Genomic DNA, 18,859 nt, shown 5'->3' with positions numbered 1-18,859 from the left:
GAGAGAGAGAGAGCAAGAGAGAGAGAGAGCGAGGGAACGAGAGAGCGAGAGAGAGATGTGTGTATGCCGGGTCTGGTGGCTCAGTGGACGAAGGCGTCCGCTGCAGGGACCAGTGATCAACCTCATGGTCAGTTTTTTTTTGTTTATCTAGCCCCGCCCCCTCCCCCGCTGACCCCGCCCCCACTGGTTTGGCTCTCGGACACAAACCACACTGTAAATTTGGCCCCCGAGAGAAAGTTTGTGAGTACCCATGACCTAGACTGAAATTTACATTTTTGAACTGGAAGCTGTTCTACAGAACAGTGAATTGACCTTTTCACATTAACATAGTATTAGGAAAACATTGAAATAAACGAAAATATCCAATGGAAATCAAATGCTGGGGTGCATGATAGGACCTGGTTTTGAGGTTGAATACAGTGATATTTTTATCCGGTAGACTCTTCCCAATCAGCGATAGTCAAACTAGAAAGAAACAATGAAATAGTTACACTTCTGCATTTATCATGCACACTGACTTTGTGGGTGTGTGTTTATTTTAATGCTTCCGGGTTGTAGTGAAAGAAAGCACTTTTGAATTGCATCAGATGGTGGACTCCCACCTCTGTGCTACTTTTAAAGAACCTCAGTGTTGGAAGCTTAATTGACAAATAACACGTTTTTCACTGAGAAGCGTTTAGCGACAAGAGGCTTTAAGATGTCAATCTAAATGACACCCTTGTTCGTTTAAACTATCTCTGACATGTCTACTGAGTGCTTCCGCAGACTTCAAGACACAAGGGATTTCCTGGTAGAAAGTGCCAGCTGCAAGGTATATGTTGATGGCTGATGCTTTCTATGGTGAGAGAATACCAGCATAATTCATATATATATATATTTTTTAACACTCTTTATCCTTTTTTAAAGACAGCATAACAGTTCAGCAGTTTACAACCTAGCATTCGTTATGCGCTGGTAAATACGTATCTGATCAGTGCTCAATTTGTGCTGGTGCTTTCCGGTGCTCAGCACCGGCACTTAATTGCCAGCACCGGAGCTTATGACTGTCTGCCACATGGTAGTGGTGTCTGCCAATTTAGGTACGAAAACAACTTCTGTTTATTATTTCCATTTCAATTTCCAATTATTAGTATTTGCCTCCAAAGCCATTCTTATAGTAATAGTATGAATGGTCACACTTTTAAGAGTGTGATGATTAGTAGTGTGTTGGTGTTGTTATGGACAGTGCTGCCAGGGGCAACGGAGGGTGCAAGCTCCAGTGTCCTCCTGTCGAGAGCCACTGCACTATGTTTTTTTTTTTACAAATTAAGCACTGATCTGAGTGCTCCATATTCTTAGCCAGCTTTGGATTTATAACCATAATTATCCCCTCCTGCGAGTCGTTAACATAAGGTTTTGTGTCTTGGGTGTAGTGTTGCATTCATGGTAAGCAGTCTGAGTGAGTGCAATCGTAGGGTGTCGTAGTATAGAGGTAGTATAATACCAGCATGATTCATGATCTAACTACGGTGAGCACAGTACAGGTAGACTACTCAGAGAAGACTTCTGGGTGGATTACACCAGAGGCGTCTCCTCTGTTATGGCGTAGGAGCGTCGCCCCACTGCTTAAAGGCAGAAAATGAAAAATAAAATGATCATAAAACACTTTTATTATATCTTTTTTTTATTGACTCTGCTGAGTCCGCCGAGTCATGGGTGGGGAGGGGTCAGGTCACAGCATCACCAGCAGGAGGAGGACGAGTAGTGGGCATTGGAAGTTGCAGTTAGATATCCCCAGGCTATTCCTTTGAGAAATTTGCAGGGCTCAGGAGAACAGGCTCCCAACCCCTGCTGGAGCATGAAACTGGCCCGCTCCACCCAATTGCAGCACTTCTATCATACTGGGAGAAATAGTGTGAGAGAAGCACTGGGATAGCGTGGTGAGCTGGGAGCCTGTACTCATGGGACCTTCAGTGCCGGGAGTAGAGGAGCAGAGAGGAGCTGTGCGGGAGCAGAAGGTAAGTGTACATTTATTTATTTTGGATTTATTTTTCCCTGCACTGGCCACCACATAGAATGGGCAGCAGCCGTGACTGTACTATACCTCCTCATGAGGGTAATACCGTGCATAGTTTGCTGTTCACGGTTAGGGTTGGCCGCTCTGGAAAACGCTTCGCCCTTTTTGGACAAGCTTCATTTCTATCCGTCATGGTTCTGCCTTCTCATTCATAGACAGTACAACCACAAGCCCATAGCTGGCCACATTTTCACTTTCCCCACCACAAAATACCTCTTGTGCTGGCTGTTTGCAGCAATACCAGTCCAAGGCCTATAGGTTCGTAAAGAAAGTGATCCTGGGGACAAGGGGTGCAGCAAGCTCCGGCCAAGTGCAGCAGGTCAAGAGAAGCAACCTTCAGAAGGCCACTATTAGCTCTTCTGGCTAGCAATCCCCGTTGGGCCCACACACAGCGCTACAGACAACAGAAGGCTTAGCTATCACCAGCTATGAAGGAGCCCCCATAGACGCAGTGTTTCTTCTATGTGAATGTTTGGCTTTGTTTGTTTGTGAGTGTGCGCTTGTGTGTTTGTGAGATTATTATGCCTTTGGAACAAATAACATGTGTGTATGTGTGTGTGTGTGTGTGTGTGTGTGAGAGAGAGAGTGCGTGTCCGTGTCTGTTTGAGGGAGAGTGTGCTTGTCTGTCGTGTGTGTATATCTGCAGGAGTCTGTGTATCTGTGTGTGTCTGTGTGTGTGTGTGTGAGTCTGTGCGCTCCCATTAGTTATGTGTTGTGGTAGTTGCAACCCATGGAACTTCACAATGCTCAGCCTAACTGTTGGACTTGTCCCTTCTGGCAGGTTCACCCCTAAACTTTTTTACTTTTAATGGTGACCTAATGATGGTGATTTTTGGTTTCTGCGCACTTTCACTGTGTCCCAGTGGAAAGTGCGTGCGCTCTCTGAGTGCATGTGGTGAGATAGGCCTGCCCTCCCATAGGAATGCATGGGGAATGTAAGTGTCCCTGGTAGTTCCTGATGCGTGGGGTGTGCAGGCTCGAGTCTGGTATGTGCGGACTCGTGTGATTGAATGCTGCGCAATGATGCATTTGGTGTGCATGTGTCTAGTATGGAAGTGCCACTTCTAGAAGTGTGCCTGTCTGTGCAGTGAGTGTGTTGGCGTGTGATTGGCTGGAGCTTACTGGTGAGCCTGGCTCCAGGAGTCTGGGTGGGTCTGCCCGGTGGTGAGTGTTGAGATTAGCATGCTGATGGCTGGGGAGGAGTGCACCTGGGTCCTGAATAGGGCTGGGCTTTCCCCACACAATGCTGACTCCGCCCCCTGTGGTGCGACTGATGACCCTAGCCCTGCCAGTGAATAGAGTAAGGGGCTGAGCACATCAAGAGTGCTCACAAACCAGCTGCTACTGGTTGTTCCCCTCACCCTGAAGACAGACAAAGGGATTTGATGTATAAAAAGGGGCTGTGTCCCCTTACAATTTGTTCTCTTCCAGGATTCTTTTGCTGAGGGGCTGTTGCTGCTGGGCGCCAGGAGGACCGCCACTGGTGACTGCCTCCCTGCCTGGAGGCCCAGTGAGCTGGCTCTGGGCCCAGTCTTGCCCCCCTGCCTACCTAACAACTTTCCTGGACCTCTCCCTTGCTGAAAGCGCCTGGGAGCGCTTTATTTTACTTATAGCGCTTGAGAGCGCTTTCTCTTTTCCTTCAGCGCTGGGGAGCGCTGTGATTCCCTGCCTAGCGCTGTGAGTGCTTTATCTGGTCCTACAGCGCCGTGAGTGCTTTATTTGCCTGGGAGCACTTCTGTGTCTTCTAGCGCTTGGGAGCGCTTTGGTTGCTGGGGCCCTGGCATCCTTCCCGCTGTGTGGGGGAGCCGAGCGGCGCGGGTGTCCACCCTGCTCATTGCCGCATTTTTCTTGCCTGAGATCGCCGCCCGACCGGAAGTCAGGCAGGCCGGGGCCGGGACAAGCGGGACAACCGGAAGCGGATGGGAGCCCACCCGCGCTCCGGTGAGGGAAGGAAAGAGAAGAAGTCCGTAGCCGGCGCCTTCCACCGGGCTCCCAGGAGTGAGGGAGAGCCCCGGGGTGACCGGCATAGAGGAGCCTGCCGCCTGGTGACCCGGAGGAAGGGGAGCGAGGCACATTGCCGTGCCTGCCCCCGCCTCCACACAGAGGAGCGCCGCGGAGACAGAGCCCCGAAGCGGAAGACCTCAAAATACTCAACCATCGATCCCTTTGGCATCACAGAGTCACGTGCCCTGTAAGTTTTGACGTTGCTTTAACCATTATCACATCACAAAGCTGAGAACTTCATGCATTCTGCTAGCCCAGAAAACTAAACTCCTATTATCCCTATTTTGTGACGCCACAACCTGCCACACCCTCGTGCATTATGGCATCATACTGTTCCAATCAACATTCGAGTATCAACTGCTAATTCCCTCATGCATTCTGACTTTCAACAGGCCACATTTCATTGTCCAAGACATTACAAAGCCGCATTTTATAGGGCCCTGCTATGAAGCTCCACCCCCCCTCAATCGACTTGAAGTCACAATCATTGCTCTCATATCCTGGTTTCACAAGCCCCGCCCAGCCTCCATTAAGAATCCACAAAAGCTTAACCTCGTACACCCTGACACCCAGAGGAATAACCTAAGAAACTGCCATCACAGTTCAATGGCACGTCATCCCTCCTGATATGACAAGTCTCCCATCCTCACTCATTCAACATTTTTCTGATGAAACAAAGTGTAGTAGACCCTATTGCTGTCGACCTTTATTCTTGTTGATTTGCCCCTACGGTGTTCCATTGGTCATTCATTCCCCACGTCACTTCGCATCCTCAACCCCTATTTAGACCACGTCATCGTGGGCGTAGGTTGTTTTCCTGACCGGCTGTTCATTCAGAGCCACTCCTCTTATAAGCTGACTGCGGGCCTTATATTGCAATAAATACGTTTATAAATGCATACCTTTTTTGTTGAGTTATTCCATAAGCTCGACACTTCACAAAGCTCTCCCAGGCATGCACCTTGATATGAAATTGTTTCGTAATCTTAGCGTCCGCAGTCATAGAACTACAACCCTCCTCCGCTGTGACTTGACATTATTCAGCGTGGTTGGTGCCCGTTTGTGGAATGGACTCCCCCAGAGCCTTAGACAATTCAACTCCCTGCTAGAGTTTCGCAGGAACCTGAAAACCTGGCTCTATCCCAAGGCCTAAGTCCCTGCTCTTCTTTTTCTCTCTGCTGTGACCTGCTTCCACTCTGGTCATATCATATTAGTCTGAAGCGCCAGGATACCCGTAGGGTGACAGTATGCGCTATATAAGCTTCAAAATCAATCAATCAATCAATCAATCCAGCTTGTCTTAAGTTATGATGTGGAAAAGCTAAATTCATTACGTCCTAACCGTAGTAACTACCACCCTCGAACACCATGACGTGGCATTGTTTGATGGACTTGGATTCTAATGTCGCAACCCTCGTTTCCTAATATTCTAACGTCTCAGGCCCCCATACACCCCCGACTGGAAATTGTTTGATACCGTTGCTTTCGGACACCACAGAGCTCTCGTGGCTGTAAAGCACGCGCCAATAAACCGTAGGAAGTGACGTCACACTGTCTTGAAAGTAACAACCTGACGGAAATCCATACCACGTGGACGTTTTTGAAGTAGTTTAGCTCGCTGCGTCCGGCGCAATCCAAAGTCACTGCCAGAAGATTAGTGGGGCGGTCAGAGGGGGGGAGGGGGGGGGGAGGGGTGTTGGAGGGAAGGAGACACGAGCGCGAGCAAACATTTACCCGGGCTTTCGGCAACAGTGCCTTGCGTTGTTTACAGGGGATTGACATTCCACGTTTCTTTTGATAAGTAACACCTACAATGCTATCGAAAAATGCATATGTGCTCTCCTCCTTATTGTTATTGGTCATTCACTCCCTGACATCTGGCTGTCTCATCTATCTATCTATCTATCTATCTATCTATCTATCTATCTATCTATCTATCTATCTATCTATCTATCTATCTATCTATCTATCTATCTATCTATCTATCTATCTATCTATCTATCTATCTATCTATCTATCTATCTCTCGTTGTGTCTGTCTGTCTGTCTGACTGTCTGACTATCTATCTATCTATCTATCTATCTATCTATCTATCTATCTATCTATCTATCTATCTATCTATCATCTATCTGTCTGTCTGTCGATCTATCTAGCTGTCTGTCTATCTATCTATCTATCTATCTATCTATCTATCTATCTATCTATCTATCTATCTATCTATCTATCTATCTATCTATCTATCTATCTATCTATCTATCTCTCTTTGTCTGTCTGTCTGTCTGTCTGACTATCTATCTGTCTGTCTGTCTGCCTGCCTGCCTGCCTGCCTGTCTGTCTGTCTGACTATCTATCTGCCTGCCTGCCTGCCTGCCTGTCTGTCTGTCTGTCTGTCTGTCTGTCTGTCTATCTACCTATCTATCTGCCTGTCTATTAATCCATTATTTCTTTCCCCTCGCTCGCCTCTCTATATCTTAATCCCCGCCTGTCCGTGTACATTGTCTGCAGTCGAGTTCCTGAGCCCACTTGTCTATGACAGGCACCGGGCCTCCGAGACAGCATATTACAGGAATTACCCACAACTGGTCTGGCAGCAGCAGCAGCTGCTATGTAATACCGCCGAATCCTTCTGCCATCTGTTGGATCCGACATCCTTCTATGGCTGTCGCGATGGCAGCCCAGGGTCACACTGAGCCAAGCGGGCAATGCCAGAGAGGCTCTCATTCACAAATCCTGAGTCCAGGGCAAGACTCTGGTGCCCACTCTTCCTGCGAACTGGGTGGATTTATTTCAATGTGCATTAAAAACAGGTGCCAGGCTCGTTGAGCTGGGTGATCTATGCGCTATGCCATGGTCTATTGGTATGTATTGCTGATTGACAACATAATTTAGACAGTAAAAAATGTGCAATACGATCCTTTATTGGGGTAAATGTGATCCGAATAAAGTGGTACATTTATTTACACGTGTGTTCTTCATCGCCTCTGCAGTTACTATTACCATGGTCAGTTCATAGGCAAAACATACTTTCATTTTTATTCCTCCTGGGGAAGGTGAACCTTAGTGTATAGAAACCACAGTAGCAACCAGTAATCCAAGCTGGAGAGGGGTATTTGACATATAAAACGCCAAGGTCCAACTGGGCACCGTTCACCCCATCCTTAAAGTAGGGGATAGTTAGGACAAATCTATCCCAAAAGACCAAATGCAAGAAAAATTGAAATTAGACTATGTAATCAGCAAAAAGTTGCATTGAATGCAACTAAAGATTTAGGGCCTCATTTACAAGAAATGATGCATCGCTGCGTGAAAGCAGAGATGCGTCACTTCTCAGTGCGCACTCCTTGCGACATACCTGATGCATCATATTTACTGTATGACGCATCATGTCGCAAGGAGTTACAGATACGTCAGTATTTCTGACGTATCTGTAGGATGTACGTTGTTACCACGCGATGTATTACATTGCGGTACTTTACAACGCCTCTTTTACAACGCAAGTCGTTACCACGACTTGCGCTGTAGGGGTGCTGGACTTAGGAATAGTTAAATTTACTATTCCAACACCAGCCTACGTACAGTAGGGAAGGTGTTGGAATAGTAAATCTACTATTCCTTATCCTAGAGCGCCCTTCAGCACAAGTCATGGTTATGAATTGCGTTGTAAAAGACGCGTTGTAACTGCACTGCGGGGTAAAGGATGTTCCCCGTATCAGAATGGCGCAAAAGTGACGCATTGCTGGAGCGTGTCACAAAAGTGATGCAACTCCAGCAGTGCGTCCTTTCACATGGGCGAAGCCCCATGTGAAAGGGCCTGTGTCAGTCTTACGCCTGCCTTGAGGCAGGGGTAAGATTTTGACGCAACGGCGTCCTAGAAGTGACGCAGTGAAATCTCATAGATTTCACTGCGTCACTTCTACGAGGCTTTTTGCGGGGGAACGCCCCCCCGCATACATTATACCTGATGCAGGTATAATGTAGCGCAGGGGTTTACAAAGTGGCGCATCTGCTTAGATGCGTCACTTTGTAAATAGTGCGCAACAGGAGGCTTGTTTTACGCCGCCGATGCGTCACGTGATGCATAGGAAGCGCAAAACTGACGCAAGGCCTCATAAATGAGGCCCTTAGAGATTAATCCTGAGATATGGGCTGAAATCAAGAAATTAGTGCTCAGACATGAAGGTGACCACACTGTGCCAGCAATACCATTACAACGTAAAGGCAGAAAATGTGTGATCCAAGCAACTAGATGGCCAGAGACAAACTGTGCAAACAAAGATGATCAGAGCATTCCAGATGTCTTGGTAGCCCTGCTGCAGGGCGTGTAACCTGAATAAACAACATGGCGATGGAAGGAATTCTTGAATTCATCTCAATCACTGGCAAACACTTGGGCCACATTCAAGACCATGGGGCAGATTTACAAGCCCCTTGCGCCATTTTTGCGTCATTATTCCCATGTTAAAAATGAGGCAAATGTGGCGCATGGGGCTTGTAAATCTGCCCCCATGTTTTTTTGCCCACTGTGCCATTCTGAACAAAGATCCACCTTATGCAAGTCATTGTTGGTCCTGCTCCAATATGAACAGTCCAACTCTGACTACCGGATCAGGTCCCCTCCAGATGGGAATACAAGCAACTCCAGACTTTTGACCTACCTGGGCCTTATCCGTGAGGAATAGCTTGAGTCCCATGGCACAGTGAGCATGGTTCCAAAATCTGGGCATCGTGTAACCCCCAGCACGGCCACAAAGTCCCCTCAAATTAACTTACTTCATACAATTTATTTATTTATTTATTTAGAAGTTTTCTATAGCGCTAACAAGACCCGAAGGTATCAGAGCGCTTCACAGTAGAGGGCATGAAAAAGAGAACAACATGAAACAAACCCAATAAAAGCAATCAGCGAGAGACAATTTGGAAAGAAGAAAAGTTCGGACAGCAGGGCTTCTTGGTACTGGATTCAGCATTACCGCATGGATTCTGAGACGTTTGCAGCTCCAAGTTATCCACAACCAAGGGAGCGGATAAGGCACAAGGATTTAAGTTGGCTCTTGAATTCTGGATAGGACGGTAGAGTTCTGATGTGCGGGGGGATGGCGTTCCATATTTTGGGGGCATTTCCTGAGAAAGAGCAGTCCGCAGTTCTCTTCCTTCTGGTTTTTGGTAGGATGAGCAGCAAGGAATTAGAGCTTCTCAAATTTCTGGCTTGGCCTGCTTTTTTGAGCTCGTTAGCCAGGTATTCCGGTTTGCCGGTTAGGCAGGCCGTTCTGAAGGTACTTTGCATTTCCGTAGGGAGCCATTCGAGTTCTTTGAGTGCCGGGGAGATGTGGTCATATTTTTTGCAGCCTGTGATCATTCTCGCTGCCGCGTTAAGTGTTGTTTTTAGTGGTGCCAGGTGCGATTTGGGGATGCCTGTTAGGATTGAGTTCCCATAGTCCAGTCTTGATAGAACTAGAGATTGCGTGGCTAGTTTGAGGTCCTTGTTGGGAATGTAAGGTTTAATTTTGTTCAAAAGTCTGAGGTTGAAGAATGCGCTTTTCGCCGAGTTCTTAATGTGGTTTGCCAGGGTTAGTTTGGGGTCTAGGGTGAAGCCCAGGGATTTAATGGAGTCGGCTAGTGTGAGGTTACCTTTGAGAGCATCGATCGACTTTAGCCACTCGGTGATTTGAGGGTTATCTTCTTTGTTTGAGATGAGGAGTGTTTCTGTCTTATCGGGGTTGAGTTTCAGGTGATTCTTTGTCAGCCAGTCTTGAACTTCATTTAGGACATCGTTGAGTCTGTGAATGCCTTTGAGAGAGGAGGTTTCCAGGTAAATCTGCGTGTCATCCGCGTAGAGGTGGAAGTGGATGTTGGCGTTCCTGAGTAACTTGGTGAGTGGTTCCATGTAGATGTTAAAGAGCTGGGGGGAGAGCACTGATCCTTGAGGGACACCCTTGTTGACTTGCTGGGTATCGGAGGTGAAGTTCTTGATTTTTATTAGTTGCGAACGGTTATGTAAAAAGGAGGAAAACCACTTGAGAACTACCTCGCCAAGGCCGGCTCTTTCTTGAAGAGTCGTGATGAGGAGCTTGTGGTCCACCGTGTCGAACGTTGCTGAGAGATCAAGGAGTATGAGGAGGCAGCACTTGTCAGCGTCAAGAGATCCATGGATGTTGTCTATGATGTTCAGCATCGCGGTTTCAGTGCTGCGGCCTTGTCTGAAGCCAGATTGGAGGGGGTCCAGGAGATTGATGTTGTCCAGATGTTGCGTCAGTTGCAGGAGTACACAGCGTTCAAGTGTTTTCGAGAGTAAAGGGAGGTTGGATATCGGTCTGAAATTGTTCAAGTCAGTTGAGTCGAGACCGGGTTTTTTCAGAAGAGGAGTGACTTGTCCCATTTTTAGACAATCGGGGACCACACCGCTTTGTAAGGAGCTGTTTATGATTCTTCCCCAGATGGGCGCTAAGGTAAGCTTCATTTTTTTGATTAAAGATGGGGGAATGGGGTCTGAAATGTGTGCTGAAGGTTTGGAGGTCGAGATCAGCGCGATTATCTCAGTTTCCTGGACGGGGCGAAAGCTTAGCCAGGGGGAGGGAAAGGAGTCGGATGGGAGTGCCACTGGGGTGGCCGAGTAGCTCTTCTGGAGGTGTGGGTTGTTGATGTCTAGAGATAGTTCGATTTTTAGGACTTTATCGTTGAAGAAGTTGGCAAAGTTGTCACAGAGTTCTTTGGAAGCCTGTAGGGTTGAGGGCAGGGGCTTTGTTGTTTGTTGTCTGATTATGTTGTAGAGTTCTTTGGGTCTGTTTTTGGATTTGACCAATGCCTCGCGGAAGAAGCTGGATTTCTTGTTTTTGATATGGTTGTTGTACTTCCTACGGGCTGATTTTAGTTGAAGGCGGAGAATGGCGGTTGGGTTGTTTCTCCACTTTCTTTCTTTGGTTCTCAGGTTTTGTCTTTCTGCGTTGAGGTCCGCAGTGAACCAGGTTCTGGATGGAGTGGCTCGGCTTCTTTTGAGCTTTAGAGGAGCTAGATTGTCAAGTATGGAGACTACCCCCGAGTTATAGTGGTCGACGAGGTTCTTAACCTGGACTCAATATTACCCCAAGATCTGATAATATGTTAACTGATATTCTTGGATTGAGCCCTCTTGGGACTACATTGGACACCGTTTTTCTATTTGATACCTTTACCCTAACCATGGCATGATCCCTAGCCCTGCACTGATGCAAAATGTATTAGGGCTTGCAAAAATAACAAAATATTTGTGTGCATTCGTAATTTTTCTGAAAATTATATAGTCAAGTGTAATTTACTTCAAGAAGAAATTTTCTCTTAGCAAGATATTTTCTGATTAAACGAATCTCCGAAAAAGCAAAAATTACACACAATTTTGAGCCAAGCAAAACTGTGAAAAATTCTAAAAGTTTTGCTTAATTTGAAAATTTCCTAATTACACATGATTACAAAAGCGCAGCGGAATGTTTGCGCACGCCCAGCATGCACTACTGCATTCAATGAAAGACCCAGGGCCATGCTCTGCCCACATTATCAGTTAGCACTGGGACATGATGGCACAGAGTGTTCCATAAAAAAAGTATATATTATATTGCTTTAAATATATCACCATATAATTAAACATACAAGTTTACAAAAATGTTCACTTAAATGTGATTTTGAAAGGTGTGGTGCAAATTTCACAAGAGGGACATTAGAGAGGGTTCAAATTTACATTTTCCATTGAATCGTCACTTCTCAGTAAGCAAGAAGGCAACAACTGCTGACCAATGTCCATAGGGGTGAGTGGAGCGGATCTGGGTGCTTAGCACAGCTGAAGGCGTCTTCCTGAGGCCAGTGCTGCTGTGGGCTGTGATTGGCAGCCTAAAACGGAAACGGTATCTGTTACTGGTGCGCTGATGTCCACTCCATGTGCCCTGAGTCTGCCTGGCACGGAGGAAGCCTGCTCCTAGTGGGTTTTAGTTGCAACAGTAGTGGACACAGAATGTGGCTGTAGGCCATCTTCTGTGACCAGAGTCTGATGACAATGGTTGAATGTCAAATCCTGTCGGTTCTGGGTGTAGGGAAAGGTACACAGCTCATGGTCCTACGCCCAGAGCAGGAAGAAAATGGGCAATAACTATGTCTCACTGCCTCTGGGGTAATAGGCAGAAAGCATGAACATAAACACACTTACAGTGGCGGTCGGTACGTTTATCGGGTAGGGGGCAGGGAGGCACACAAGAAAACATGCACATCACTCACACCCACGCATGGACACACACCCATTCACCACACTCATTAACAAATACACATACATTCATACATACTCACATGCATCAAACATAAAAAAACATAAAACTTACCTTAAATGCAGATCTCTGAGAGGAAAGCCTCGGAGGTCACAGGAGTGTTGGGACCACTGACTTCCCTCCAGCCAATGTGGGGAAGCCAGCAGTCCCAAACCTGTCACTGAGTGGGATGGGGTCCGTGAGACAGATGACCCCACCTCACTCTGTGACGAGGTGTCACTGATTGACACTCGGCCCTGGGCACTCTAGGGCTTAAAACTTGCATGCAGATCTCAGAGAGTAAGGCCTTGGAGGTCCCAGGAGGGTTGAGACTGCCAGCTTCCCTCCGTCAGCCAGTGAGGGAAGCTGGCAGTCCCAAGGTTCGGGGGTCGAAGGAAGGTTGGGACAGTCAGCCATTGCGGTAAGTCAGCAGTCCCAACCTCGTCACTGGCTGAGATAGGGTCAGTGAGACTGCTGACCCCCACCTCACTCTGTGACGAGATGTCACTGATTGACACTTTGCTCTGCGCACTTCAGGGCTTATAAAGAAAGCACCCAGGTGCAAGGCAATGAGTGACGCAACCCCTTTAAACATGAGGAGGGCCTCATGGCACGTTTGCCCAGCTGAGGAGGTCACCCCCACAGGGCTGTGAAAACTTCAGCATGACAAAGTTCAGCTCAGACAGCCAGGAGCATGCACAGTTTGCATTTATCCAGCTCCTGGCTGCCTGACCTGAATAAGAAGAGTGTCTGCCAGGCTGACCCTTCTTCAGCCTGACACACACTCTCCTTTCTGGCAAACAGGCACCTCAGCCCCTTCGGATGGGCCGTTGCTGCTTGTACCAAACAACTGAAGGAATGCTGGGCATGACTACAGGCCATGATTTTCTGGGCAGAGGGAAGGAGCATAAAACATGATCTCCCCCTGTCTGACAAGCAAATAGGGCATGGTCAAAAAGCATACCCAGTGGGCACCAAGGTCAAGAGCGTGGCCGTTTCAAGTGTCCAGAGTATGTTTGCAGAGCACGGCTTCTTGTGGTGCCAATAAGGTCCTGGCTACTGGGGCTATGGCCTTGAGTACTTATGGCCACAGATTGTTCTCAGTAGCTGCGGAGCATGGCTACAGGCCATGTCCTGTAGCACCTAGAGATGGGTGCAGGCAAAGTTGAGCAGTTGTTAAAGTATGTCAACGAAACCCTACAGATTCAATGGAAAAACTTTAATTAAGAGAATATACCAATGCTTGCTCACATCAGTTACTAGTCACTGTACTAAAACATGCTTAAAATCCTTTAACAACTTCATTTTAAAGGGCTATTATAGTTATGCTACAAACAAACATTGATAACAATGAAATTACCCAGGTATGGTTAGGTACTCGGCTTTAACCTCCTCTCTCTGCCCAGTGCACTGATTATGGCTTCACACGTAAGCTTACGCGCGACAATACCAATGTCATCACGATTGATATCCCCTTCCACAGCGGCACAAATGGTGCCATCACTGGCACCTCAACAATCTAATTTGTTTCAAATCTGTTTGCTGACAAGAGAAACACAGCCTTCTTTTCGTCACATAACGTCTGCGAGGACATCTGTATTTTGACAATGGAACTGCAGCCTTGCAGTTTCATGTAATGAGTTTACAGCTGTATCTAGGGCCAGACTGGCAGTAGCAGGGATCGGGTGTTTCCCCGGGAGGCTGGAAGGGTGATGGCTGGTTTTGGAGCAGTGCTGAAATATCATCACCCAGTAACAAGAGCAGCAGTGCTGGTGGTCAGTTTAGTTAGACAGCAGTGCTTCACCTTGCACCCTCGCTCAACCGGTGCCACCCCCCCTCTCCGGAGGGGGGGATGGGCGGCTGGTCCGGTAAAAATGGCAGGGCTGATTTGTGTTCTCTGTCCGGCCCTGGATGTATCTTGCTTGTGGGCAGAATTTCAGCAGATTTGGTTAACAATATAATTTCTGTTGTGGCATCTGCTTGCTGACTGCTGTTCTCTTCCCATACTTCTGCATTTATCCTCTGTAGGGACAGCCAGTTGCTGACAGTGGTTCTGCCTCATTACTGTCCATTTAGTGTCTGTGAGGATTACTATTACCTCGGAATATGAATGCAGCAGCCTGCATATACTCTATGGGGATGCCCAATTGCTGTCAGTGCTACAATAGGCGTGCATCTGTGTTTAATGTCTGTGAATATATCTATTACATGTGGATGAAACTGCAGGAATCTTTATTTGATATAAACTCTGCTGGGGCACCTAGTGGGTTGCATTGGTACTACGCCTACACCCATGTAATTCACATAATCTCGGGAATGTTATGCTATGCTTGTTAAACAAAATTCCCAAAATAATCACACAGCATTCACTGTAAAAAGTTACCACAAATGTGCCTTCACTTTAACAATTAACCTGCTCTTGCGAAAAGAACAGAACGCAAGCGACTGTTGCTTGTGGTACTTTTGTTTAAATGTGTCCTAGTGCCAAAAAATGACGAGAGGATGCCTTCAATTCTAAAATATTGCACAAAATGATGGATTTGCTTTTCATGTAATTATATGTAAATTAGCCAATTTGTTGTGTAATTACACAAATTTCGGACACCCTATTTTTAATGTTGCAATCTATTGTCATGCTTTTCTTCTATGGTGTAGTTTCCATCATTCTCTAATTGATATCCATCTATCCTTTGATACACCCATCCAACCACCTCTATCTATCTATCTATCTATCTATCTATCTATCTATCTATCTATCTATCTATCTATCTATCTATCTATCCATCCATCCATCCATCCATCCATCCATCCATCCATCCATCCATGTATCTATCCATCTGTTATCCTTCTATTCATTCTTTCATGTTTTTCTTTCTTTTCTTTCCTTCCTTCTAGCCTGCCTTTTTTTCTTGTTTCTGTTCCATAGCTATCTTTCTTCACTAGCCAATTGCTATGGAGCTGTTTACCTTCTGCCTGCAGTTGTGAATCTTTTAGTCACATGAAGTCTCTATTAGGTCATATTTTTAATGGCATGGCCAGTGGAACTATTTTCTTCCATGTAAATTCAGTGAGAAGTATGTTGACTCTCGCTGTAACAAAACTATTTTATGTAGTGACTGTTTATGACGACATCTGCTGTGTGTAAACGAAATTACAGCATTTGTTCTTCAAGTATCTGCACAAATTGAGCCCTTCAATTCGATGTAATTTCTTTAATGGTGTTTGTTGGCTTTCATTTCTAACGCTCCCTCTTTTTGATGTTAATCTGTGTAAGGACATCTGTTGGCCAACACTGGTAATGCAGCCTTTCATCTGAATATAAATTAACACTTGATGCGACACCTGTACTCATCCCTGATGTCATTGGTGATGTCATATTTGACACACCTATGGATTTGATTGCTTATCCCGCCATTCTCGTGAATTGCAGCTTTCCAACGAATGTTAACTCGTGTTTTCATCGTAAAGAGTTGTCATGTAATTTTAGTGAAGTTAATTGACTATTATCCTTGTGGTTTATCACGTGACCTGAACCCCAAGAATACGCTGTAGGGCCATAATATATGACCAACCATTAACTTGTTATATCAAACATACTACACTATGATGCGAGGTAAGCAGGTTTGAGATCCATGACACGGCAACAATAAATCAGAAAAGCATGATTTTGATTTTTGATAATGGTTTATGTTGATGGGTGTGATTTTGTTGTTGTGGTTGTTGCTGCTGTTGCTGTGTGTGTATGTTTGTGAGACAGAGAAGGGGAGTACGGTTTCATTACTGCAGTTACAAGCTCTAGTGAGCCTCTGTGTGTGTGTCATGTTTGGCCGATTGGCTTCTGTTGGTGAGTTTGTGAGCTGTTTTCCTATGTAATGTGTTGTTGGGAAATTAGACAGTTTATGTTGCTGTATGTATGCATGCTTTATTTCCGTGATGTGTTTGTGTGATTGTGGTGAGTGTGTGTGTGTGTGTTTGTGGTGTGCGTGTCTGTATGGGGGGGGGTTGCGTGTGATGTGTGTGTTTGTGGTGAGGGTGTGTGTGTTTGTGGTGTGGGTTTCTGTGTGTGCGGGGGTGCGTGTGCGTGTGGTTGTGGTGAGGGTGTGGGTGAGTCTGTGGTGTGGTTGTCTTGTGGTGAGGGTGTGTGTGTGTTTGTGGTGTGGGTTTCTGTGTGTGCGGGGGTGCGTGTGGTTGTGGTGAGGGTGTGGGTGAGTCTGTGGTGTGGTTGTCTTGTGGTGAGGGTGTGTGTGTGTTTGTGGTGTTGGTTTCTGTGTGTGCGGGGGTGCGTGTGTGTGTGGTTGTGGTGAGGGTGTGGGTGAGTCTGTGGTGTGGTTGTCTTGTGGTGAGGGTGTGTGTGTTTGTGGTGTGGGTTTCTGTGTACTGGGGTGTGTGTGTGTGTGTGTTTGTGGTGAGGGTGTGGGTGAGTTTGTGGTGTGGGTGTCTGTGTGTGGTGTGTGTGGGGGGGGTGCCTTATGTCCATATGTTGACAGGTCCACCTTTACTTAATGTAGCCTACAGTGGTTGCATACGAGCGTGTAATGTCGGGGGGGGGTGTATTAGTAGTATACATATCTATGTGTATGTTTTCATGCAGTGTACATCTCCAATGTATATGCAGTTTGCGTTCAATCTTATATATATAGCTAACACCTAAATTGTACATTGTGTATTTTATGACCGTATGCGCCTGCATTCTGATTGTGTATATTTTGGTGTTGGTGATCACACTGTGATCTAATAGGCAAGTTCTTGCGTACGAGTAGTAGCTTGGTGTATGGGTGTGCCGGATCGTGTCTCAACCTGTTTGTAATTAGTGCCTGTAGGTATGTGGTGTGCCTGCTGTTTTATATATCTCATTGTGTGTGGGGGCGCGCGCGCACGTTTGGATGTGTGCACACGCAGGTGGCCGGTATATATCTGTTTTGCGAGCTGTACGATGTGCTCTACATGTACACTGTATGTACGTGCCTACCTATCCGTGGTTTTTCTGTATGACGTTGTAATAACCCTCTGCGTGGGGCAGGGGCCCATATTGTTTAGTCTCTTCATGTGCCGGCGTCTAGATGTGTTTAGCTATTGGTGTCATCTTGCACGTATGTCTAGGTGTTTGTGCAGGTGTCTTTGCCTGTGGTTGGTGGTGCCTGTCTGTTTTAAGCATGTGCGCTCGGGTCTGTGTTTGTTTTGTGTGCACGCTGTTCTATATACACACACAACACAATAGCCAGTGGTTGCTGCCCGCATTCAGTGGACATCGCTCTTGGCCCCAGGCTATGCTAGTTACAAGGAGTGCACGAATAATTCATGTCTGGACATGGCTGCCGTGTGATCTTGCCAGGTGTGTCATGCTGCACAGATATGACCCCCCCCCCAGCCCCACCGGCCCCTCAGCTTCTCAGAGCTCACCAACCTCTGGGGACACTGACCTGAGCCCTTACACTGACTCCCCTGCCTCCTCTCTGGGGAATACGGGATAGCTCGCTGAGTCAATGCACCTGCTGCAGAAAACCACGCGCAACACACAGATTCCCAAAAAGTTTGAAAACTGGGACGGAGCAATTACTGGAACAGACCCCCTGCTTGTACGTCCTCTCTCCCCGGCGCCCCACAGTAACCCCTGCTGCTCTTCCACGACTCCCTGTACGCTCTTAGTGACTCTCGGCGATGACCCGTTCCTGCACAGGGCGCTGGCGCTTTGCATCAAGGCTCGTGCTATGCATGCACCGCACACTCACACACACACAGCCCGTGCACCCCGAGGCCACCCTGTGGGGTCCCGGCCGAACTCACCTGACGATGCCGTACATGACCAGGATGTTCCCGAGCAGCCCCACCACGCACACCACGGAGTAGAGCGCCGTGATGGCGATGGCGATGACAATGGACGTGATGTTCTTCACCGGGTACGGTCTGGTTTCATTCAGGCTCCCGTTGAAGTTGAAGCCGGTGGCGTTGTAGAAGAGGAAGTCGGGGTAGAGTCCAGCACCAGACATGGTGGACAGCTCCATCCTGCCCCGCGCTCTCCTCCCCTAGCCTGGCACCGAAGATGTGCTCAGCTCAGCCTCATCTGAAGGAAGGAGACCCCTCTCCTGTGCGATGACTCTTCCTGCGGTCCCCCCGGGCTGGAGTGGCAGCTCCCGGGTCCTGCGGGAGAGGGGGGCAGCCAGGGGTGTTGTGCCTCCGAGTCTGTGTGCAGGAGGAGGCACGGATCCCTCGGTAAGAAGGGAGCAGGTCGGAGTGATGTACCTCTGAGTCTGTGTGCAGAAGGCGCGAGTCCTTTAAGGAGAATGGGAGCAGCCCGGTGCCTCCGAGTCTGTGTGTAGGAGCAGGCAGGGGTCCTTTGAGGGGAAGGGGGCAGCCCCGGTGTTGTGCCTCCGAGACTGTGTGCAAGAGGACGCACGGGTCCTTCGGTGAGATGCGGGCAGATCAGAGTGCAGTGCCACGAAGTCTGAGGGTGTAAAATGAGGCACGGGTTCTTTGCCTCAGAGTATGTGCAGGAAGAGGCGCGGGTCCTCCTGTGGCGCGAAGGGAGCACTGCTGT

General features: G+C 47.5%; 1 protein-coding gene across 1 annotated transcript in view; it reads right to left on the bottom strand.

Annotated features, from left to right (window-relative positions):
- Window positions 1–18,397, bottom strand: part of OPRD1 (opioid receptor delta 1) — a 168,109-nt gene extending 149,712 nt beyond the window's left edge. Inside the window, exon 1 of the mRNA XM_078683999.1 lies at window positions 18,109–18,397. Within this exon, the coding sequence (XP_078540125.1) occupies window positions 18,109–18,326 (218 nt within the window). The 5' untranslated portion in view covers window positions 18,327–18,397. The remainder of the gene's footprint in view (window positions 1–18,108) is intronic.
- Between the last annotated feature and the right edge of the window lie 462 nt (window positions 18,398–18,859).

This window comes from Lissotriton helveticus, chromosome 3_1 (genome assembly GCF_964261635.1).
Source record: "Lissotriton helveticus chromosome 3_1, aLisHel1.1, whole genome shotgun sequence".
NCBI lineage: Eukaryota > Metazoa > Chordata > Amphibia > Caudata > Salamandridae > Lissotriton > Lissotriton helveticus.
Note: the sequence above shows the minus strand (reverse complement) of the source record. Positions and strands in the feature narration are given on the sequence as shown.